The 25,877-nt window shown below is 37.8% G+C and overlaps 1 protein-coding gene and 1 pseudogene across 1 annotated transcript in view; one reads left to right on the top strand and one right to left on the bottom strand.

Annotated features, from left to right (window-relative positions):
• TRHR (thyrotropin releasing hormone receptor) overlaps window positions 1–25,359 on the top strand; it is a 36,010-nt gene extending 10,651 nt beyond the window's left edge. The window contains exon 2 of the mRNA XM_039853513.1: window positions 24,830–25,359. Coding sequence (XP_039709447.1) covers window positions 24,830–25,237 — 408 coding nt within the window. The 3' untranslated portion in view covers window positions 25,238–25,359. The remainder of the gene's footprint in view (window positions 1–24,829) is intronic.
• Window positions 8,721–8,839, bottom strand: LOC120595802 (uncharacterized; annotated as a pseudogene).
• Window positions 25,360–25,877: the final 518 nt, after the last annotated feature.

Raw genomic sequence — 25,877 nt, 5'->3', positions numbered from 1 at the left:
TGGTCCCACATCACGCTGCTGAGCAATGTCAGGAATAATCACGTTCTACTTTACCCTTGGAGTTTCTATTCCAATGGACCCTCAGTGACCTCTGTCTCTCCATTGACAAGACCATAATCAGTTCCCTCTTTTCATGCCTTAAATGCCTGTTTCTAAATGTCCTACTCTCCTCAAGTCATTATACCTGGAACATTTTTCCTCTGAAGCCCCTCCCACATCCAGCCTCTCCTCGATATGGCTATTTCATCAATTTCAGCTTCCTCATTTCCTCTCTGCACTGCGGATGAGGAGTCTGGTCTCTCTGCCTCGCCAAACTATTGCAAAGGCTTCCTAACCAATCTCCCTGCCTCCTAATTGCCCTCTTCCAAATCATCCCCCAGAGTGCTGCTAGAATCACTGACTGCAAATTTGATAGCATCACTACACTGCCTGAAATTCTCTAATATCCCTATTTCTCATAGGTTTAAACCCAAAGTCATTATCATGGCACACTGGGATATTTACGTTCTGCTCTCTGCTTACTTTCCCAAATTCATTCTATCCCTGTCCCCACCATACCATTCGACAAGCAGTTTCCTAAGTTGGCCACACTCCACGATGCCTCCAAGCCAATGTGCGTACTCCCCTAGGTGCAAGCATTCGGCAGCCCCTCATTTGACCTGTTACTTCTCATCTACCCTCTCATAGATCACACCACAGAGCAGGCTTCCTTGACCTCCACTGGCAGAGTTTGGCACTTCTCCCTTCCCTTAGTAACACTTCGTTCTCATATCTATATGGCACACCATGTTGCTGCAGTGATCTGTTCAAATGTCTCTCACACCAGATTGTGCACCCCACAATGGCAGAAACATCATTCCGTTCGTTTTCGTGTCCGCGGTGTCATCGTTCCAGGGACATATTGATAAATGACTAAACTGGTAAAGACTGAATATAAAGGATGAGAACAATGGAAAAATCAAATATGACTCTAAGGACCTTTTTTCTGGGGCTTGAAAATGGCATCATTGACAGAGTTGTTGAGGGAGAGATGATAAAAGCAGTGTCAGAATTTTCAGTTTAAGATGAAGTAGTGGAAATTTTAGATTATAAGCAAGTGGTCAAGGTCAGATATGTGGATTCAGGAATCATTAGAATAATAAGGGGAGGGGAAAGTATGACTAAGGTTGAATTTTAAAAGAGGGTAATACAGACTGACAAAAACTGAGTTCCGGGGGAATCTTTACATTTAGGAGGCTAGGAAAGGACTAGAGTGTTTGATAGAGACAGAGTTTTACTGGATGCTCCCAGTTAGGAGAAAAAGTCAAGAAAGAAGAAGGAGCTAAGGAGAGAGAGAAGATTCAGTTAAAAGAATTAAGCGAATTGAATATATTCCTTGATGAATGCATTCATCCATCATTCAACAAATATACTTTGTGTTAAATTTTAAACAGTGGATTACTCTGCAAATATAAAACAGGCAAAATAGTAAAAATGTTTACATACCAGGCATTAAAATCTGTTTTCAAAGTGGAAAAAAAAAAAAAGAAGTAGATTTATCTAAAATTGAGAAGTCATGGCTTTGCCACTAGAGTTAAACACTGCTCCTTAGAGCTGCTTGAAAGGCACATGAAAAGAACTTGAATAAACAAAGAATTAAATTAGGTCAGAAAATTAAACAGGGCTCTCAATACATGTGCTCATGAAATAGGATGAATAATGTAAAACACCTGATGGTCATATTTAGTTGAAATAAAAATAGATAACATCGTTTTGGAAAAGAAAATTCTGCAACCTTTTATAAACAAGAGTGGTGACTTTTGGCTCTACCCTTTGGATAGATTGCCTGAGCATAATTATATAGTAGCTGCAAGTAAGTAAAGCATCCTATGCCTCTCCATTCTGTGCCTTTGTTGAGTTTTATGGGGATTTATGACTGTGAGAGAACTCAGCATATTTTCTGCAGGCAGCAGCTCTTTGCTTAGAAAATAAGGAAGTGACTCAGAGAGATGTAACACCATTGTGAGCGTTAGAGAGGACAGAAGCAGGGTAAGAGCGGAACACCCCATGAAATTTTAAAGATCATCTGTAGAGTCAAGTGACTCAAGCCTCCACCAATATGCAAATTAACACCCTGCCATGTTTCCTGTGACAGGAGTTCAGCTTTGTGACTGATTCTACTTGGCAAATGTTTGAAAGATGGTGCATACAGAAAATTTGAGTAAGGGAGGGTGGGAGAAAAGCAAGCACTAGGATATTTTCTGCTCTACTAGGAAAAATAGAAATAGGCTCAGATTTAGGGTGAATTTACTGGAGAAATCTCTTACTAGAGATTATAAAGTGCTAGGAAGGATTTCCAGGCATTTCTCTATGAATCAATTAGACACCTCTCTGAATATGTTAAAAGCAATCAAGTCAAGACTTTTATATAAACCAACTGCTGTGTGCAGTGGCGCTGTTATCCTGAAATTTAAAATGGCCTTGTTAAATTATTACAATTCCTCCCAGGGCATTATTATATGGAACAAGAACAAAGTGGAAGTAAAGACAGATGTGCATCTCCTCATCTATGATGTCATTGAAAACCTACTATATACAAGGCATTATACTAGGCAGTAGGATATAAAAATAACAAAACAGAGTACCTGCTCACGAAAAGGCCATAGTCTGATAGAAAACACGGTAAAGTAAACTGACAATTAAAACCATAAGGGAATAAGTGTTATTGCAGGAAAAAGCAGAGATAAGTGTTACCTGGCCTAGATGGTTTGGGCGGAGGTGAACAACAGAAAGGCATTTTGGAGAAGGAAACTCCTAACCTGAGCCTTGCAAATTAACAGTTTCATAGATGAAGAAAGAAAAGAAAGTGTTTCTGCAGTGGGAACTATAGAAGTGAAAGCCAGGGGTCCAGAAAGAACACGATTAGTCCAGAGAACTACAAGCAGCTCATCAGGGTTGGTGAACAAAAGATGAGACTAATGAGTCAAGCGAGGACCAGGAAATATCATCTTTACATAAAATATTGAAGGATTTGGATGATATTTTAAAAGCTATGAAAAGTCACTCAAAGATTAGAAGGCAAAGCATATTATAATCAGATGTATGCTTGAGGAAGATCACTGTCTTCGATGTAGGCAAGGATTAGACCAGAGTCACTGATGTTAATAAGGAGAGTGCTGTAAACATGTGGGCAAGATAATGATTCTGCAAAGGCCTAATATGATATGGTAAATAGCAGTAAGAATAGAAAACAATAGATCGATTGGGAATAGAATCAATAGATTTGACGTGAGTAGATGTGTAGGATGGGAGAGAGAAAAGAGACAAAGCTAACTCACTTGAGCCACCGAGAAAGTGAGTGATAGTTGAGAACCTGCATTCCAGAATCTCGTGCCCTGGGGTCAGAGCCAGGTTTGGCCACTGCCTATGGAATCTGAGAGAGCTATTTTGACTCAGTTTGCACAATTGTAAAAAGGATGCTAATAACAGTACCTATCTCTAAAGGGAATTATTAGAAGTTAGTGCAAAAATCTATATGAAGTACTGCACATGGTGTTATGGTCAGTTTTGGCCAAGTTGTGTTTGAAGTGTCTACAGGCTATAAGGGTATAGTTAGAAATATAGAGTTAGAGCTCGAATGAAATAGATTTGGGAGCGATCTGATTTACAGGTGGTTTGTTGAAGACCCTGGAGTAGATCTGATTGCTGGAGGATTTGTGGAATAGAAAAGAAACTCTGGAGTAGCTAGAATTCTGGGTGGTGAGGGAGTGTGATAGGATGGACCTGTAGAATAAACAGAAGGAATTGCCAGAGAGGGAGGGGGAAACCAGGAAAAAGTAAAGTCACAAAAGACAAAGGAGACCAGAAAAGAAGTCAAGAAAAGTACTGGAAAAGTACCCCAACCAGGCGCTGATAATGCTTGTGAGTACAGTTTTCATAAAATGTTGAGAGGAATAAATTAGATTTCATGGAATTGATGAATGAATTGATGTGGGGGCGGTGAGAAAGAGAGTAAGAATAGACAGCTGTTTTAACAAACTTGATTTTGAGAGAGAGAGAGAGAGAGGTAATGACAGAGAGAAATAAGGCAGAGTTATTTTTTATTTGTTTTACCTCTTAAGACAGAAGCAGCTTGATCCTGTTTAAATCTTGATAGAAAAGAGCTAATAGAGTGGGAGGAATTATTTGTAGATACAGAAGCAAGACTCGATTATGATACAGCATGGTTCGTGTTAAGACCAGAAGTAACACCATAAAGAGTGTAGGTCTAGTGTTTACCCTGGAGAGGAAAAGGAGCAGCTTTCTCTTCCTGTCAGCAGAGATTCCGTCTAACTGATTTGTTTGTAGCACCTAGCACAGTGTCTGGAAATTGGAAGTAGCCAATAAATGCCAAATAAATAAATGGATAAATGAATGAATTAAAGAACAAATGAATAAGATATAAGGAAAAGAGATAAAGATGATTATCAGATCAATTTTAGGTTATGGGGCAGGAAGTGGTGAGTTCTTACAAGCTGTTCTCTGTCTTCTCAGTGAAATAGTCATCCACTGAGAATAAAGAGGCAAGGATGGAGGGAGGGAATGTGGCAGTTCGTGGTGGGTAATGAGAGAGGTAGATGACAGGTAGAATGACAATAGGATTAAGTTCCAGAAAAGTGAACTGGTGCAGTAGCAAGTGATAGGTTATCTGAATTTCTATATCTGAAATCTAAACACTTCACCATGGGCCTATTCTGGGATTCATTCCCAATAAACATTTCGAGAATGTCAAGAAAATGCCTTCCTCTGTTTGGACAGAGGCACTGATCCCAAGGGTTTTTACACACGGTGCCCTATTTAGATGAGCCATTTCATTGTCCTCAAGTTTGATTCCTTTTCTGTTGCAGCAAGTCACACATCCACAACCGCTACAATTTTACGTTTCGCATTTCAATCCCCTTTATTGAAGCAAGGATCTCATGATAAGGGCCAAATTGGATTGCAGTTGATGCATTACTACAGGGCAGCAATTTCTAAATTTACCAAAAAGTTCCACCCAAAGTCCTGCCTCCAGATCGATAGAAGCCAGGTGCTTCGATAAATCTCTTTCTCAAAAACATTGCATACAGAAGCAGCTCACGGGCAATAACTCTGTCCTCGGCATCTCCTCTATCAGCATCTCCCACTGATGTGTCTGGTATCCACAGTCTGTTTTTCCTTCCCGCGAACATCTTGGCTCTTTCCAATTTATCTTTAAAGGATTCTGGAAACACACTCAAAAGCAATTAGCCTTGTGAAGAAAGCAGCACGTTCCCTTTTGCGCACGGTTCTTGATTTTGCTTTGTGACGGACTTTATCTCAAAGAAAGGTGGCATCATGAGGTGCGAATAATAAACAAGGATCTATATGATCGGGGGTGCTGGCCTCTTCCTGATAGTACACAGGCGCTCTGAGTTTTTGTGCCTCACCAAGACCCCTGAGACACTAAAGGTAAAAGCCAGAGCGTCTCAACAAAATAACAAAATGACACTTCCTCTACCAGTGCACCACTCCACATTTCAGCATCAGGCAGGATGTCTGTTTATTCCTTGGGGGAGCTCTCCCAACTCGAGGAGTCTGTGCCAGCCACTCAAAATCCAAAGCAGACCCAAAATTCAGATAGGTGGAAATCTGCTGTTATTGACCACAGCTTTTAAGCTAATGAATAACAGTTTCTATTGCTGGCTCCCCTCCAACTCCTCCCATTTCCTCGGAATAATTAGTCGAGAGAGGTTCTTCAATTGCATCAGGCTTATTGTCCCCATCCTAAACACATTTTAAAATGGACAATTATCCGCACATATACCACAAGTAGAAAAAGCAATCTTGAATTTTTTAAAAACATGAAGACGGCAGCACCGAAAGAAAACTCATGTTCCTATTATGCCCAGTTAGTCAAAAGACAGAAATTTCTGGGCCGTGACAAGGTATACGAATCATCTTCTCAAATAAGTTTTAATGGTCATTAAGAGGCTCTTGGTAGCATTGAAGGAAGGTCCATTAATTTTTGCTGATACTTAAATGTAAGCCCACTTTCAGATAATGACATTATCTTTTAAAGGAGTTACAGACTAAAGCTATTAAAATTAGAATTATGTTTATTTGGTAAGTTCACTTTCCTGCCTCAACTAAACTGATGCAACATGATCCCAATATTAAAAATAAAATCAAGTTATTTAGAATATAAAGTAGTCTTTCAAAAACACCAATAATTTTTTATAAAGACAACTTGCAGTGTGATGATTGGCAAGAATAAAATTCACAAAGCCATTTTTCACCAAAGGGAAATGGAAGTGTCTGCATTTAGAGGCAAAACATCTTGGTAAACTATTCCAGCAGCGCTACAGAAATGCTCAGCACAGATCCCTCTGTAATGAGCAGCGATTTCCTTGTATACCAACTAGCCGATATTTCAGATGCATGCCTTGTTTACCGTCATCATAAAGGTTTGAACATATTACATCTTAGTAATGTACTGTATGTTTATCAGCTTTTATTTCACTCCCAACACACCGAAGAGCAGGAGCACATTTTTCCCTTGGTAGCAGAAGCACATCCCAACACAAATTCTAAAGGGGAGGGAATAGTGTCTCCAGGAGCATGGAGAGTTTTGAAAATTCCTAGAAGATTCTTATGACCCTCCTCAAAGGCTCCCCATCCCATTTCAAGAGTCATCACTCAATATTCTAGCTTAGATTCTTCAGTTAATATCATGTACTAGACGATGCTTCTACCCTTCCTCTCAGCAACATAACCTGGAAAACAGTCTGTCCCACTTGCACAGGTATCAGTGGTTTATTAACCTTTCTGATAGGTGAAAATTATGAGCTCTTATTAAGAGCTCAACACAGTGCCAGCACGGTGTTCAGGGATTTTCACACACCATCTCATCTGTACTGATGACATAGGTATAACATATTGTCTCCATTTTAAAGGTGAGGAATCTGAGATTTAGCCACATTAAGCTCAAGGTCACCCAATCAAAAAATGGAAGAACAAAGAATCCAATCCCAGCATTTAATCCAACGCCTCTGATAGTAACACTACACGCTCGTCCCTCACACACTCGACCGTGGTAATAGTATCTCAGAGATGAGGTACAGATGGGCTATGTCTGCCCCCAAAAAAGGGAACGTCTTCTTATATATGTGAGAATTAAATGGATTCATTCATTCCACAAAATGTGTTGGACTCCTGTTTACATGTTCTGAGCACTGTTTTAGACCCTGAGAGCACGGTGATGAACAAATAAGACAAAAATCCCTGTCTGTGGAGCTTATATTCAAAGGGGGGAGTGGAGGGGTGGGAGGGATCAGGAAATAAATACACATCATATGTAAACAAATACACAGATCAGATTTTGACATATCAGTTTTGTGATATATCAGATTTGGAGAAAAATTAAGCAGATAAAAAAGATATGAAATGCTGAAATAGAAGGAGTATATTTTTAAACAGGGTAGTTAGAGATACCAAATAAATAGCCCATTTCCAGAGTGCAGTGCTATTCAGATTCTATATGCAAGGCTCTACCAAATGTCATTTATAAATCAATGTCCAAAACAACAAAATTTTCCTCACTAATGAAATGTTAGAATACCAAGCTGGCCTACATAAGTCATTTGGCTATTACGCACAGGAAGTACATGAAGCATTAGCAATACTGTTCAATTATATTTTATCAACTTTTGTAACACTTATTCTAAAAGAAAATGCATTCTGCATTCTAATTTAGAACAAAAACATTTCCTGATGGCAAGAATGGGAACTCTGGATAGGTCAGAGGCTGAGAGAGGTCTGTAGAGAATGTTTCTGTACCCAAATATGGTATTAGCTCTCTTTGTTTTTATAAGAGAAAGTACGACAACCTCTATCCATTCTCACTTGGAGAATAAGAAACTGTTGTCCTTTTAGGGACATATAGACAAGAGACTTTCATCTTTTCCGTGGTAGGCAGAGTGGTTAAAGCACAGATTGGGGCAAACTGTCTGGATCAAATTTCACATTTACCACTTGTAAGTGGGATATGTTTCCTCACTTGTAAAATGGAGGTGATGATAGCACCTCCTTGTGATGTCACTGTTGGGATTAAATGAACTAATATGGAAATAAAGCACAAAGAACAGGGGTTAATGCACAGTAAGTAATGAGTGTTTTCTATTAATAGTTTCAAAAATAAGCTTTTGCTTTTCTAGTACTTACTACGTTCCAAGTACTAGGATAAGAACTTGCTATATATCATCTCTTTTCTCCACAACAACCCTGAGAGAGAGGGGAGATTTTGTTCACCATTTTTACTGAAGAGAAATCTGAGACTCAGAGATAGTAACTGGCCCAGAGTCTAACAACTGGTAAGTGTGGAGCCAGGATCCCAGCAGACACAGAGTGACTGCTGTCAAAGTGGAGTCTTGGCATTGACACATTAGTAGAGTCTCCTATAAAACCCCAGAGCCTGCCCTGCTCTGGGCCGGGAGGGCCAACCACCATCAACCAAAAATGCACTGTCTCGCCGGGTCCCGGGTTGTTGTCTGTATCACGCCTGATTTAACCTCCCATGAAAGTGTATATTTTCTGGGAAAGTAGCTCCCAGGATTACTAAGAGTACAGCATTATCACTATGTTTTTATTTTATTTTTTTATTTTTAGGCAAGACAACCCTTGGTTGACTTCACAGATTGCAAGGACCTTGTCAGTTTACGATCCCTTATTTTTTATTTTTTTTATGCCTACAGCACCTGGTCTTCCTAGGTTGTCTCCCATCCAAGTACTAACCAGGCCAGACCCTGCTTAGCTTCCGAGATCAGATGTGATCAGGCTTGTTTAGGGTGGCATAGCCATAGACTACCACTATGTTTTTTAGGTGATATTTTTTAGAGTGGTAATGCTAACTGTGATTCTGTCATAAGAGGAACCAAAGTTTAAATCAAAACTTCGGTTCACAAGCTGGGAGTCAGCACTATTTGGTCCATATTTCTCATAGGCTCTATTGATAATTAAATGAATAACTTGAAAAAATTAGCCATAAATCGCAATAGTGGTCTGAAATACATTATATGTCATTTGTCATTTTTATTAGAAGTGTTCGGCTTCTCCATTGGTTGGCAAACTATGGCCATGAGCCAAATCTATCTCTACTGCTTGTTTTTCTAAATGAAATTTTAATGGAACACAGCCAAGCCCATTCGTCTATGTGTTGTCTACGGCTGCTTTCACATTATAGTGGCAGAGTTGAGTGTTGTGGCCAAGACTGTGTGGTTCATAAAAGCTAAAATATTTACTCTCTGACCCTTTACCATTAAAGTCTGCTGAATTACTTAAAAGTTTATTTGTGAAAATAATATATACTTAGTACAGGCACTGGTACATGAAAGGCGCTCAAGAAATAAATGATAAATATACATTAAATAAATGTTTGGATTCCACAAAGTTACTAAAAACAGGAAAGTTCACACTTATCACAGGCAACCTAAATTAGCATCTAGTATACCCCTTCCCTTCATCTTGACTCTGTAGTCCCCAGAGCAAATGCTTTGCCTATTAAACAGGAGAATCCTTGATTTCAATGGGCTCTAAAAATACAAATTTAAAATACACAGTGACATCTAGAGAGAAAGTTTCCTATAGCTTTGTGAGTGACAGAGAAGCCACAGATGATTAAATATGAAAGGAGACAGATAAGACAGAACGAGAATGCCCATCAAAGTGAGATTCGTATATTTTGGAGGCAAATCCCACCTGACTTTGGTATATAATAACACAATGTCAACCAATATCCAGTAATAGGAAATGAACTCAGCATAAATCATATTGAGTTAGCATATCCTTAGCTCTTTATGTTTCCTGGATTCTTCATAACAACATATCCAACAGTTCTTTCTTGCTATAGAATAACAGACTAAATAATAACAGAATAATGACAGAATAAAGTTTCCCAGAAAATTTTCTTCATCCATAATTCCAGTCTGACTTATCATTCCCTTTTTGAGACTGAATCTTTACACATTGATTTGATTTTTAACTTCAAGCATTTTTCGATGCCAAATTTAGTTTCAGTGGTCAGTGAAAAAAATATTCAATACTCATTATTCCTGCCATCAAGATCTTACATGTGAGAAAAGAAATCAGACCCCAAATAATGACATTTGTATTAGGACTGGAAGTACCAAACACTAGCATTAGTGATTTTTCCTTCATTCCTTCCTTCCTTCCTTCCTTCCTTCCTTCCTTCCTTTCCTTTCCTTCCTTCCTCTTCCCTTTTCCTTTTCTTCCTTCCTTCCTTCCTTCCTTCCTTATTCCTTCTTTTCCTGAATATGTATTGCACTTACCAAGTGCCAGACCTTCACGTTGGTCCTTGAAGGTAGAGTATGGCAGGGACTCTTAAGGAACCATCATTCTAGGGAAGAAAAAGGGATAATAAACACATGAAGCAACAACGTCCTTTTAGTATGTGACTTAATACAGATGAATAAACAGGGAGATGTGAAAGAACATAACTCAGGGAAGGGTTAGTATCCACCACTCTCTTTAGAAATAGTAACTTATCTGAGTCTCTTTCTCTTCACCAATAAAATGAAGAGAATACCTACTTCATAAATACTGTAAAGATAAAATAGTTCAATAGAGTCTCTGGTGCAATGTTTAAGATGTTCAATAAAGTATTGTTATTTTTGTTATTGTCAAGGCTTCTTTATCTTTTGGTTAAATCCTCCATGTTTTCCAAGAGAGGAGAAATCTCAAACTCTAAATGTAAAATTAGCTATTGTTTATTGAAGATCACACTCTATGCCAGTGCTTTACATAAATTACCTCATTTATTCTTACTCCTACTTCACAGTTGAATATATGGAGGCTTAGAAGGTGAGGTGTCTTGCCCGGTGGCTTATAGCTAGTAAGAGGCAGAACTCGAATTAAAATCTAGCTATGTGCAGTTCTACAGCCTATTCCCTCAACCACTGTACAAAGCAACCTGGACAATATTATCAATATGAAACCCTGATGACTTAACAATGGGTGCTGAAAGCTTAGTCCTCATAGCATAAGGCCAGCATGTCATGGTTTGCTTCATATGTCTTGTAGAATCAAATGTGCTTCTGGTCAAAAAGGAAAAAGAAAAATGCAAAGAAGCTTCATTCAATTCATTAGGTTAACACAGAGTGATAAAGCTAACATCCCTTACCAAGGATGCAGATTTCAAGAATGAAAAATATAACAACCCTTTGTTTTAGAAAGGTATAGTATATATTATAACATGTTTTCACATCCTTGCAGTTACTCTTCAAACATATTTTCAAATATTGACTGTAGACACCAAGGCTCAGAAAGCTTTGAGTGGTAATGAATGGAAAAGCTGAAATTTCAGACCAAATCTTCTGATTTTGAGACCTATGTTTAGCAGGTTGGAAAGGTAAAGTCAGTGGAAATTGCTGACTTTACGGGTTGCTGAAGGAAAGGAACATACCATTGCTCTTTTGGCTGTCTCTGTGAGTTCTTTCAGGACAGCTAGAAAATTAGCTCTGTAACTCCAGACAGGCCCAAGAATGGTACAGGCAGTCTCCCCTGGGAGAGACAAAGATAGAGAAGAAGTTGGCTGCCTCCCAGGTATGCTCAGCCCCACAATAAGGAACTTTGTCCAAGACTTTCAGAAGCAAGACAATTAAATGCCCCCTAAAACCCTGGCAGCCCTGAGAGCTTTAATTCTATTTAGAGATCACCTCCTTTCCCCTTCATCATTCATTTTTTACATTTTTTAATATTCTCATTGATTTTCCATTCTCTGCTGCATACACAGCTGAGGGGTCACTTCTCTGTATCACGGTCTATAACATCACCTTTATCAGGCTGTGTGGCCGGAGGAGCACAGGGGAGAGATGAGAGTGGATATTTCTCTCTCAGAAAGGATCAATCTCTTCATAGAAGTGTCACAGCTAGCAACAGGGTTCCCAACTCAAAGCCAGCCAAGATGCCTCATTCAGAATTTCCAAGGTCTGGTTCCAATGAGAAAAATAACCAGGAGAAGTAAACATACCCTACAGATCAAAGGTAAAATAAATAAATTTTTTAAAAAGCAGATGTATTAGGGCAGCCTTTTCCACATGCTCAGCCATTCGCCGATATTTATCTAGAAGAGAGAGCATTTGAAAAAGGCTAAACAGCCCATGTGACCCACGGCAGATGAACTGCAGCATTCTTCCACGCTGGCTCATGAAAGAATTCAGAATGGCATTTTATTTTCTAAATTGAGATGTTATTATAATTTTGAATCCCAATTCTGCCAGCTGAGTTTTCTCCTCTCCAGCATGTTTCCAAATATCCGCTTCCTGTGAAGAAGAAAATATCCAGGCAACAGGAGGGAAGCCAGCCTTTCATCACACACAATCATCAGACTCTATAATCAATAGACACCTCCACGCTACAATAGTTGCTAGTGTTGTGGAAAGTTCTTCATCTAATCCTCAAGTCTCGCTATAAATGTTACCTAGCACACAGCTGTTTTTCACTCTGAGCAGAAGAACCTTGAAATCAGAAACATTCAAGAAACATATTCCATCAGGACATGATATCACAGTGTGAATAAAAATATCTTTGTTAGCGGCTGAGGCAGCTACCCTTGGGTAGAAATATGAAACAGTTGTTCGTTCTCCCCGCTCCACGCTCACGTGCAACCTTCACCAATTCCAACCTTTAAATCCAAGTTTTATTTTTTGATATGAAAACTTCAGGGAAAATTTTTCTTCCCCAGCTTCGGGTTATTATAGTAAAGAGAAAAAGGGGATTTTGGAGTCAAATATACATATTCTTAAAATGTGGCTTTTGTTCATTAGCATATGGCTTTGCTCAGCATCAGTCTTATTCTTTATGAAATGCAGATAAAGTGGGACTATTGTGAAGAAAATACAAGCACAGCGCCAGGTACATAATAGGCATTTCATATATCTTATTGTTCTCCCTCTCTTTTATCTGCTAGTTCCTACTGCCAGACTGGAATACCTTCCATTTTCATCTCGTTTTCCTTGTTCTAAATAGAAAGATGTTAAGAAATACTGCACAGTCCACATCTAACACAGACTCTCAGAGATTCTCAGAAAGTGAGGCTTACAACCACTCAGGGTCTCTCTTCCTCTGAGAGATTTTCCTATAATTGAGCCCTGAAATCTAGTTCAATGCTCCATCACTTTTTTTCCACCCTTCATGTGTTGGCGCCTCACTCTAACTTTGCTCTTAAAAGAAAGCACAGGCATGGAAGGCTCATATTGCATCAGATTTGGGTTCAGAACTCTGTCCAATTTCCTCAAGAAGAGCCCTCATGCTTAGTATTTGGTGATGCTTAGTAATTTTACTAGAGAATTGGAGGTGTCCCAGAGAAAGGATCTGTCATGTTATGCACAGAAGTATGCCATCCTGTACCTCCAGCTCTCATCCATGCTCTTGCATCTTACCAACAGCAGTGCAACTCATGACCATGTCACACGCTGCCCCCCTGGAATACAGAGTCCAGTTTCCTGTCCCAACAAATGTCTCACTCAGGAAAAAGCTCAGCTTGACAAGTCTACTTTTGTCAGCACCCCTGGAATTGTAGAAAAAATTTTTTTTTCAATTTCACTAGCTACACCACACTCACAAATTCACACTTAAAAAATCTTGTATCACCATTTTCTCTTTTAATCACTACTTCTTCCACAAGCATCACCAAATACAACCAAAGTGTTTCTCCTGTGAATCTCTGCTAATATTTTCATGGACATTTTTAATCAGAGCAGAGCCCAGAAAATTCTCCGTAATTCTTGTCAGAGTGGCTATTCTGAATGGACTACTTAACTACTGTACTTAACAGGTAGAGTTAAGAAATCACACATTAGCATCTTGGCAAGAAATCCCTAAGTAATCTACAAGCAGGATGTGACCATCCATGCCATCCCCACCATGAATCGCCACTCAGATTTTACTCACATATATTATATTTTAACTGACTTTTGAGTTAATTCCAAGCCCTTTTCAGGCCCCATCATTCAATTTTTAAGCCCCACCAATGATCTCACTCCATGATATGAAGCACCAACATTGATTGTAACTGTCTTTTAAAAATTGATGTCTAGACACTAAGTCAAAACAGAACAGAAAGATCTACAAGAGGAAAATCCCAGAGGCCCCAGTCAGTGTAGAAGCTTGGCTAAATTCAGATTTATGTCATTGTCTAGTCAAATTTATCCTTCATTTGGCTCAATTGATGTAACGAAATGCAAAGGGTCATTGATCACTTTGCTGAATGCCATCTGAGAGCAAAATATTCCCAGTAACAGAACACTTTGTTTAAATGCAGCATTGCAGAACATGGATGGGCTCCAAACGCAGAATGTATTGTTACCTTTAAAGCTGGCATCAGAACAGCACAGAGAACTGTTTAGAAAACATGTCCAGAAGAAAGTTCACTTCTGAAAAATGGGACTATTCCTGTCGGAGTATAAGAGCTAGAGCATTTTGCTAATTTAAAGAGCCCTAAATCTACACATACCTCTACAATTACAAAGGCGTAATTGTAGAAAAATAAATATTTACTTAACACTTGTGAAAAATAAATATTTACTTAATAATAATTCAACTGTGCCTTGAGCACTTATTACATGGCAGGCATATGTACTAAGGGTTTCTCCTGATCTTCTATGCAACAGAGATTCAATAAAAGCTTGTGATTTACTTGGTTCGTGAAGCCAAAAATAGAGCTTTGATATTATAGAATGAGAGAAAGGGATCCAAAATTAATAAAGAGCCTACCCACAAATTAAATTTACCTCCTGGTGTTCTTAAAGATCATTGATTACAAAAGTTGCAAATATAATTTACTGTTGTGTTTGTCACATCCTATTTATATGGCTTTGCCTTTTTAGTACTAAGAAAGTTTTTTCGCTATTTAAAATTGCCCTGAAACTTAGATATTCTACTACTAAAAGACAACCAAATGTTTGAATGGGCTCTGGTAACTTTCATTAAATATTTTTCGTCTGACCTTTTAAAAATTCTATAGATTGTCTTTAAATTGACAGTACTCCTTAAAAAGGATTTCAGTATCTGGTTTCTTCTCAAAGTGATGCTCCTATACCTTTCTATAACTCCATTTCTTCAACGATATTTTGGTTACAATGAACTTTAAAAGAGAAAATAGTAGTAGGTCAGGAAGCCAGGGTCCTGGGTCTAGAGGTACACCATGTTCTTAGCTAGCTATAGGAAGTTAAAATGAATTCTAGTAATTTCTTCAGCCCTTCAGGAAACTCCATCACCTTTGTGAATGAAGCAATTAAGATGCTTCCTAGAGATCGCTGTGATTAAGAACTGATTCTATTCGCATGGTAAATCAGCACCTGAGGGATACATCACCTCAGGTTTTATAATCCCCAAATAACAAAAACTAATGATGTGAAAATTATCACAAACATGTCTGAATATTATGTTACCATTAGTAACACAGAAGTTAGATTTTCTAAGAATGTTAGAACTAGAGAATATCTTGAGAAGAATCCAGATTGTACATTTACTGATTCTGGAAAATAAGGTTCAGACATAAGACCATGTGAACCCCCAGTGTCCTCAGAGTGAGAAATGGATTGTGAAACCAAGACATTGGATACCAATTCCAGCTCTTTCTTCTATACCCACCACATTTTACCACTCACTAACAGAAAGACTATGCCACGGACTTTAGCTCCCCAGGGAGAATGTCTAGCGAGACTTAGGACTGCGCACAAAATTTTTTCTGAATTATACAAAGAATCAAAAACATCAGAATTTTTTTCTGAATCAGTATAAGAATCCCAACTACATCTCCCAGAGAACTCAGTGTTAATTATGACTTCCCCGTCAGACTAACAAACTAATCTCTGATAATTAATAAAAATGTCCTCAAATCCCATATACTCAGATCCTCATAAGTGGCATGCTATTAATTGGACTATGATCAAAAAAAAAAAAAAAAGGTTTCCATTTAATTTCTTTATTCTGTTTTATCATTTCACACTTTTAATTTTCTTGTTTGTTTGTTCCCTAGGAATTAGGTTGGTGTGAAGGATTCCTGTCTGCCTTGTTATGACAACTTTCTTTGCCCTAATCAGTACTTCCTAAATATAGTACTCTAATTTGGGGCAAAAAACAAAAACAAAAACAAAAACAAAAACATAATTCCAGAGCTACCAATGTTTCCTGCCAACAATATTATTTTTTCCAAACATTTTATAAACATCATTTATAGCAACTGGAAGTCTTCAACTCAATACATATGTTGATTTTTGTAATGATCTAGAAAGCAACCTAGACCTAGAGTCAAAAGACTTTAGTTCAAGGGGGTCAATTATATGGGATAGAAGGAAATTTAACTACGGGTGGTGAAGACACATGCAATATACATATGACATATTATTGAATTGTATACTTAAAACCTAAATGATTTTATTAACCAATGTCACCTCAATAATTTTAAAGAATAAATAAATAAATAAATAAATAAATAAATAAATAAATAATAAAAGGTGTATTCAGCTGCCAAAAAAAAAAAATTGGCTATTAGCTTGCCGTAATAACTCGTATTTAACAAAAATGATTCTTGTCAGGCCCTGTACATGACAATTTATTTAAGTGCTATTATGGAGGTCATATAACAATCCTGTGAAGTGGGATTATTATCTCCATTTGACAGAAGACAAAATAGTCTCAGAGAGGTTATGGAGCTTGTTAAAGGTCACATGACAGAGTTGGGATTTGAAACCAGGTCTGACTTACACATTCAGTTTACTCTTTCAATACCTCATACAAACCAAGCCCTTGAGAAGTGCGGAACTGGAAATGCCATGATTGTGATGTAGGCAGCCTGTCAATAAAAATGTTCTAATATATATTGTGTGAAGCCCCAGACACCCTGTATATTGGTAAGTGGGATGAAGAAGCTGAAAAACTATATTTTTGGACAGTGAATAAGAAAAAGTATTGTAAAGGAAGCCAAGATATTGGCAGCAGAGATGATGGTTTGTGAGGGATGCAAATTGGATGTCAATAAACACCCTGGTTGAGACCAAGAATAAAATTAACACTCAAAGCAAGAGAAAAAAAAATATGTATGCTAAATGCCACAGGGGAGTTATCTCATACTCCTCAGCTTGTCATTTTATATCTGCCAATACTTTTTTTTAAGTCCTTGACATTGCAGCCAAAGTAGAAAATAAATACAGGTTGCACCTAAAAAAAAGATTTTAGTTCAATAACTAGCTTTGCTACTTATATGTGAGCTGTGTGACCTTTTAGTTCTGCCTCCCTGAGCTCAGTTTTCATTTCCTCATCAGTCAGGTGGGAATAATAACATCTGTCCTACAGGTCTCACAGGGAGAGCAACACAAAAAGGTTTAATTACAATAAAAGTGCTTTGTTAATTCCAAGAAGTTAAACCATTAACTGCTCTCAGGACACCATTCAGGATTCAGGGTATTGACAAGAAAGGTGGCATTTTCCCCGGTGTTATCATGATCTCTTAGATCAAGTGTGGCTAAAGAAAAAGGGACAGAGGTCGAAAAGTAATTTTGTGTATACACTTGAGAAGAGGCCAACCCTGCCTCTTTTGCCCTGGACGCTATTCCCTCTTCAAGAGAGTAGTTCCATTAATTACCACCTTTCCCTCTCTCCTGGATCATATTTTTTTTTCCTCTCTATGAGACTGTTCCCTATTAAGACAAAGATGCTGTAATATCTTCCATCGTTAAAAAAGGGAATTGTCTCTCCATGCCCCTCTGGTGACCCCTCTATTTCTCTAATCCCTTTTCCAGCAAAACTCTTAAAAGAAATGTTTGTAATCACTATCTACTTCTCTTATTTTCTCTTGAACCCGCTCCAAACTGGCTTGTCTGATAAATGAAATTTTTTATTAGTATAAATAAAATAATAATTTTCTCCAAAAAATACCCATTTCCTTTTACTCCTTTTTCCTGTTTAGTAGTTTTTCTCCAATTTTTGAGAGAAGCCTAAGAATACACCCCAACTATTTTAGTTTAATCTTTACTCCATATCTTTCTTGAGTCCTGATATATTTGTAAAATCGCTTATATTTTTTATTAGGTATTATAGTAATAATTATCTCTCAGAATTATTTTAAAGATTAAATGTTTAATATTCATGAATACTTTATTGCTTAAAAAGCAATATACGACCCAGTGATTCCATTCCTAGGTATATGTCAAAGAAAAATAAAGACATCCACGAAAATTCTGTACAAAAATGTTCATAGCAATACTATTCATTATAGGCAAAAAGTAGAAACCACCCAATAAATGGATAAATATAATGTGGTATATACATATGACAGAATATTATTTGGCAATAAAAAGAAATGAAGTACTGATACATGCCACAACATGGATGAACCTTAAAAACATCATGCTACATGAATGAAGCTAGGCATACACAAAAGACTACATGACTCCATTTATATGAAATGTTTGCAACAGGCAAATCTATGGAGACATAAAGTATATTAGAGGTCGTCTAGGGCTGGGGAAAACAGGGGTGGAGAAATGGAGAGTAACTGCTAATGGATATGGGTTTCTATGTGGGGCGAGAAAATGTTCTAAAATTAGATAATAGTGAGTGTTGTACAACCCTGTGAATATACTAAAAATTCTTAAATTGTACATTTTAAGTGAGTTAATTTAATTATATGTAAACTGTGTCTCGATAAAACAATATACAAGGTTAATACCATCGGTCATAAGTCAAGCTGAGAGCATGCACCCTGGATACGATGCACTGAGAATGGCACTTCACCTCTGTGGCTTTCCTCCCCCAAATCCATAACTTTTTTCTAACCATAAAAAACATCAACCACAGTGAAATTGGGGGATATTCTATAAAGTCTAACCGGGTTTCCTCAAAGCTATCAAGGTCATCAAAAATAAAGGAAGTTAGAGAAATTGTCACAACTCAAAGAAACTAAGATGTGATGACTAAATATAATTTGATATCCAGAAGAGCATTCTGGAATAGAAAAGGACACTAGGGAAAAACTAATAAAACCTGAATAAAGTGTGGCATTAACTTCATGTAAAAATTATCAGAATTGGTTTATTAATTGTGACAAATACATTAATGTAAAGTATTAATAGTAGGAGGACTTTATGAAATATTAGGGTAAGTTATATGGAAATTATATTAATTTTGCAACTTTTCTATAAATGCGACACTTTAAAAAAGCAATATACAAATGTTAGTTAACAGTTTTAAAACTTGGAGTAAAAGTCACAGTACTAGTAAAGGCGACAGTAGTTAGTAATACGAGGTCCTCGGCAGGTTAGAAAGAAGACCCTAGTTAGCCTCTGGTGTCTCATACGCAGCACACATATGCAGAACTGAGCCGGTCTCCACTCAGGGAACCATAATCTCAACTTTAACAATCAGATGGAAATCTAGAGCAACAAACGAAGAAGACAAACAGAGACTCATGGACACAAACAACATTTTAATGGTTACCAGAGGGAAGCGGGGAGCTGGGAAGGTAGAAAAAGGCAAAGGGAGTCAAATAAATAGTGACAGAAGGAAATTTAACTTTGGGCAGTGAACACACAATGTGATATTCATATGATGTATTATTAAATTGTAAACTTGAAACCTACATAATTTTATTAACCAATGTCGCCCCAATAAATTTAATTAAAAAAATTAAAAAGGAAGAAAAATCCCTAAATAGGTTCTTTATATAGAAGTTTTATAAAGATGACAAAAGGATGAGTTATGAAGGACTGAATCCAAACTCTTATGACAACTGTATGCCAATATTCCATATAATTAAGTGAGGACTAAAATATATACAGTAATGCCTGATTTCAAAGTTTCAAGCTGATTTTCACAAAAAAAGATAACCTTTCACCAGGGTAGCCAAGGGCAGAGGCCTGTCCAGCTCTCAGACCTTCCTGTTCCCAGTCCACTCTTCTCCTTAACCATCTCTGCTGGCAATCTCTCTCTTCAAACACTGTTTTTAAATCAACTGATTTTTATAGCCTCCTTTCCTTGCCTCCAATATACAAAACCGGCTTCTACTTATGTTGACTAAAATGACTCCGTGGAGCTGACATTTTCAGAAAACACTGCCCTGCAGTTCTATCTCCTTCGGCAACTGCATCTCTCCTTCTGTTCTAACAATGGAAGGCCAAGTACCGTGCGGAGTGTGACATTCCCTCATCATATAAAGATGCTGGCTTTGGTAATAGTTTCCACAAGCTTCTGAAAGAGAGAGAGAGAGCTCCACTTCTTTATCTGGTCTGCAGCTGGAACTTGTGTATTAAATTATTTCTAGTCCTTGTGATATGACCTGCTACTTCATGCCTCCTGATCCTCACACAAACCACATCGCTGCAGGACCTCTCTTCCTGCCTCTTTTTACCTTCAGATTTTGGCTTAGATGTTACCGAAATCAGAGAGCCCTCGTTGTCCACCCCTCAACCCCAAGTCCAGATCAGGTGCTCTCATAGAACCCCAAATTTCCTCTGTCTCAGCATTTATCACATTGTATTTTAACTGCCCATCAGATTATAAGGTACACAAAACCATTTACAATGGCTCCCTGGATCACTATCAAACCCTGAAGGGCCAGGACACTGATGGGTACACAGTAGGGGCACAAATGGATCTCGTAGTATAAATGCATAAACTCCTTTTCAGTCAGAAATATATCGTAAGCTCATTTTCCTTTCATGATTGTATCATGTTGTTACTCAAGGACACTTATGTCCTGGGGGCAGAGGCTTCTGTAAAGAAGCCAGTCTTTTGTATCATTGCCTATTCTATGCATTGCCCAGCAAAATGGAAATGCTTAAAAACAATGGCCCAAAGATATTTTCAAATGTGCATTTTTGCCAGTTTATTTGGGATAAAGAATAACAACAGAAACAAAATGTTAGCAACCACCGCGAAATTAATTGGGTATGAAAGACAATCTCCAGGACATTTTCTTTCTGGATCTTTGCTCCCTTATTGAGTAAGAGCTGTTAAAATCCAAGCTATGGCTACACTAGAAACTTGTGAACATTCCAGAAAGTGATTAAATTCAATCATAGATATTTGAAATTAACTAAAAATAATTATGAGTGGGGTTAAATGTATTCTCCATCATTCCCCTGGAGACATATTTTCCTCTGGGTCAATCTTAGAAAATCATTACACATTTCATTTCACACCTCCTTAAATTTTTAAAAATATATTTCAAACAAAAAGCTGAAATGTATTAAGGATTCATTTTACAAATTAACCAATCTACATTTATAAGAAATTTTTAATATGAAAAAATAAAATATTTGCAGAAAGTCTCTAATATTATGTTGGAATACTAAAACCAGAAAAAAGGTCATGGTTACATATTTTGAAATAATTCTTTCTATGCCTAAATGTATTCAACATTTATTGAGTGCTATCTTGTGTCTCATACTGTATTAATGATCTGAAGGATAGAGAAATGAATAAATTTAGCCCTGACCCAAAGAAACTCACTGTCTATTGGAGAAATGGATAAATATAGCTCTTTGCAATAAAATGTTTGGGAGTGATGTTGTAGTATGCATGGGAAGGTTAGTATCTCTACCATGAAACAGGCTGTTTTTCTTTGAGACAACAAAAGTTGCTCCTTCACTGACATTAAGTAAAAAGAGATAGGTAGATAATAAATGTGGATTCAGTATTTCATCTGACAATTATAGAGAAAAATATAAAGATAGATGAACTTCAACCTTTAAGTTCAGAAATTTAGCAGCAATAACTGTGTTGGATTTATACTTAGAAATTAAATGTTTTGGCAGCTGTGATGGGGATAACACAGTAGAAATCTCATCATTGAAATGCAAAAGAATTTCATAGAGAGAGCAAACTATAAAGAAAAGAGGATGGGCTTTGGCTTAGGTAGACTTAGCTGAATTACTACTTTGTCACTTACTACCCATGTATCTTTAGACAAATCACGTACACTCTCTAAACCCTAATTTCTTCATATGCAAAATAGAGTTAATACTAACTTATGCATAGAGTGATTATAAGCATGATGGCAGCAGTCTAACTGTAAATGAAGCCAGGGATCCCAATATAGGATGCTTAGTCCTTGGCAAGGAATGGGAGGATGTTGGCAAATGTGAGGCAGTGAGCCGATGTCAGAGAACCTGGAGTACTAGGCAGGGAACAAAGGCAGGGGTGTGAGTGATGATGAAGGTCATAAAGAATAACTACTGTAGCTCCTTCCAAACCTCAGAATATTTACCCTTGAATTAAGCTTTTGATTTCCTAGGATCAATTTTTTACTTACTCATAATTTTAAGTCCACTTAGGAAAAATCAGCCTTCAATTAACCTCTTGACTGGGTAGGTCCTCCCCATTGCTAAAAGAAATCAGAACTCCTAAAATGCTTAACCTGTTATTACATAAAGCAATGTGAAAATCACACCTTCCCCCTGAACAACTTTCTCAGTCTCCCAGTGAGCAAACTATGAAATGTAACTACGCTATTCGCACTGAATCAGAAAAGAAGCTCAGGGGACAGTGAGTGAGATAGTACAGGAGGGCAAGGGGAGCTTCCAGGAAGTGATAAAACAGCCTTGGAAGCAGAGGGAACACAGTAACTTGAGAGTAGATGGATAGCTCATGGGTGTCCTTTAAGGAAGTAGTAGGAGTCATTAAAATGAGACGGTGGTGGTTCAAAACGTGATAAAAGCAACGTGTGACCATAGATGACAAGTCTAACAGCAACTGATATTTGGAGAGCCTAGAAAGGTGGCAATTACTATAGACCCAAGGCAAATAACAGTAAGAGAGTAAGTAGCATTATCCTCACAATTCAGAACTCATGGGGAACTTCTAGGTGGGGTGGAAGTGATATGGTTAAGGGTAAGACGGAGCCCCAGGATCAGAAGACTAGGAGTGCTAGGGAAAAAGGGAGGTATGTCACACAGGAGACCAAGATGGATTCTACTACCAGGACTAAGCACAAGGTTGGGAGCTGAACATATAGTAGATACTAATGACAGAGTAGGCGTCTAGATGTGGGATCTTTATTTCCACACTAAATGTGTTTTAAAGCCCTCTCTAAAAAACAGGATCCCCCTCAATGTTGCAACAAAATAGAGGCTCCTGGTGGGGAGGGGACTTCAGTGAAACAGCTGGAAGGTTAAGAGGGATGAGGGAGGAAGAAATAGTTCCTTCTTGGGTAGTTTTTAAGTTCAGAACATCTAGAAAGTACAGGCTGAGGAAGTTAAAATTTCTCAAACTCTGTGAGAGAGTAAAGATAACTGAAAATGTATTTTAAAATGTGTACAGTGTTGCTCTCGAAGAAAAGCAGTTATTATCTCTCCCACCCAAAGATAATCACTGTGACAATTTTAATAGCTCTACCTATAGTTGAAATACTATGGGCTGTCTCTTTATATTGTCATTAGTCAAAGAGAATTTCTATTGCATTTTAAAAATTCAAAGCTCTTACCATGTTCATTATTTTATTTTTTCACTATCTCTATGAAGTAAATGAAACAATATGATCAGACGTATTTCCAGATGTAGAAATAGAAGTACAGATGAGTCACTGTTAGTAAGGTCTTAAAACTACTTATAAAGTGAAAGCCAGATGATTTCACACTGAAGCCAGGCCAATCCTTGGCCTTTCACTGAACACAGAGGTGAGTGAGAGAAGAATCTGCTAAATTATGCCCTTCCATAATCTTGTTCCTGGGTAATCTTGAGTATTAAACCTCATCCTACCTATTGTCTTATCTCCTGTGCATTGCTTGCATTTAGGATTATGTTAAATTCTAGAGTTTGTTTTCTCTGGCTTCCACCTCCCTTTGCCCTGAAGGAAAGCTGTGCAGCAGGAAGGGCAAAAGCTTTGAATTCCACTGACTTGGATTCCAATCCTGTCTCTAAGACTCTACAACTCCCGCCAAAGCACTTAGGCGCATCTGTACCTCCATCTTCTAATTTGAATAATGGAGGACGTAATACTTATTTTGGAGGATTTGAAGCTTTTTAAGTGTGATAACATATGTAAAGCACATAGTATATTTCTGGCACATAGACATTCCATCACCGTTGGCTTTTTACTTAAGAGACTTTATCCTTTCAAACTATTACATGTGTGTTACCTCATTTGATGTGGAGGAGTAATACTGGCTCCATTTCACAGACAAGATATAGGAAAGGTTGTGATCATTTCTCAGGATCACATATAAGTAAGTAAAGATGGAATGAGACCTTAGGTCACCTAATACTTGTCATAGACACTTTTGGTTCCCTGCGTCACATCATCTTAGCCAGACTCTGATTTCAGCCATAGCTACAGTAGATGGTTCCTGTGTGCAGAGAACATGCCACTTCGGGTGTCCACTGTCTCCTGACTGTCTATCCTTTTTTCTTCCCCAAAGTTCTTTCGAAAGCCCCAGGAGTTTTCAGGCAGGAGAATCCTGTAATTGCAGGGCCATAGAGTCCCCAAGGGCATCCCTCCACAAAGGGGAGGTGTCAGCCAGCGGAAAAACGCCCCAGCCTCTCTTCCTCTGAGCAGATAACCCTGAAGTGTCCCACTTGATCTGCAGTTGCCCACAGTGGGAGTCATCTCAATAACACACACCCAGTCTGGGCTTCTCTTCCTCGATTACACTCTTCTCTATACCTCGAATCTGGCGTCGTTGGACCATCTCCCAAATAAACTGCCTCCACTTAAGTCCTTGGAAACTAAAGGTTGGGGGAGCGGAGTTGTTTTGATTTCATTTTTTTTTTTTTTTTTTGCTTTGCTTTGTTTACATTTGTGTTTGCACTACATTTCTCTCTATTTCTCTTTCCATAGGTCACCAAGATGCTTGCAGTGGTTGTAATTCTGTTTGCTCTTTTATGGATGCCCTACCGGACTCTTGTGGTTGTCAACTCATTTCTCTCCAGCCCTTTCCAAGAAAATTGGTTCTTACTCTTTTGCAGAATTTGCATTTATCTCAACAGTGCCATCAACCCAGTGATTTACAATCTCATGTCCCAGAAATTCCGAGCAGCCTTCAGAAAACTCTGCAACTGTAAGCAGAAACCAATGGAGAAACCCTCTAACTACAGTGTAGCTCTAAATTACAGCGTCATTAAGGAGTCAGATCATTTCAGCACAGAGCTTGATGATGTCACTGTCACTGACACTTACCTGTCTGCCACGAAAGTGTCTTTTGATGATACTTGCTTAACTTCTGAAATAACCTTTAACCAAAGTTGATTTATGAATTAGAAGAAAATGTTCTACAAAGTAAATCTGTGCAGGTATCAGCCCAAGAGAGGAAAAGGCCAATACTCATATGTGAAGACAGGCAGATAAAGTCTTTGCCAATGCTCTAACAAGTCCTGGCCCTAAATACTTTAACCCATGAGAATGATTCATATTTTCCATCTAGTATCACAAAACTAGTATCACAAAAATAGAGCAGGTCTGTGAAATAGCCAACGGGTGGAAACTAAAATGTAGCTCTTTTTCATTTGATTTGAGAAATTCACTTTATTTTGAGGGGTTATGAAGTTTAGATAAAATCTAGACATCAGTTTACATTATTCATAGTAACTCTATCAAATGTGATTTCTCCAAATTATTATACATTTGGTAATTTCGCAACATGCAAATGTTTAAGTGTTTGCACTTAGCATTTCAACAAAGTACAGTGCCATTTCATGACTATCCACGACTATAGGGAAAAATAGAAAAACATTTTATTTTTTGAGTAAAAATGAAATTTCAGACAAATAAGTTTACTATTTTAAAACAAAAACAAATGTCATAATGCATATAAAATTCTGAGATGACTTTTATATCTTAGAAAGTGGATGGTCATCATTTAACTTTAATGTAAAGGAAACCTCAAAAT

This window comes from Pteropus medius, unplaced genomic scaffold (assembly GCF_902729225.1).
Source record: "Pteropus medius unplaced genomic scaffold, Ma_sr-lr_union100, whole genome shotgun sequence".
NCBI lineage: Eukaryota > Metazoa > Chordata > Mammalia > Chiroptera > Pteropodidae > Pteropus > Pteropus medius.
This window is presented reverse-complemented; position numbering and strand designations above follow the sequence as displayed.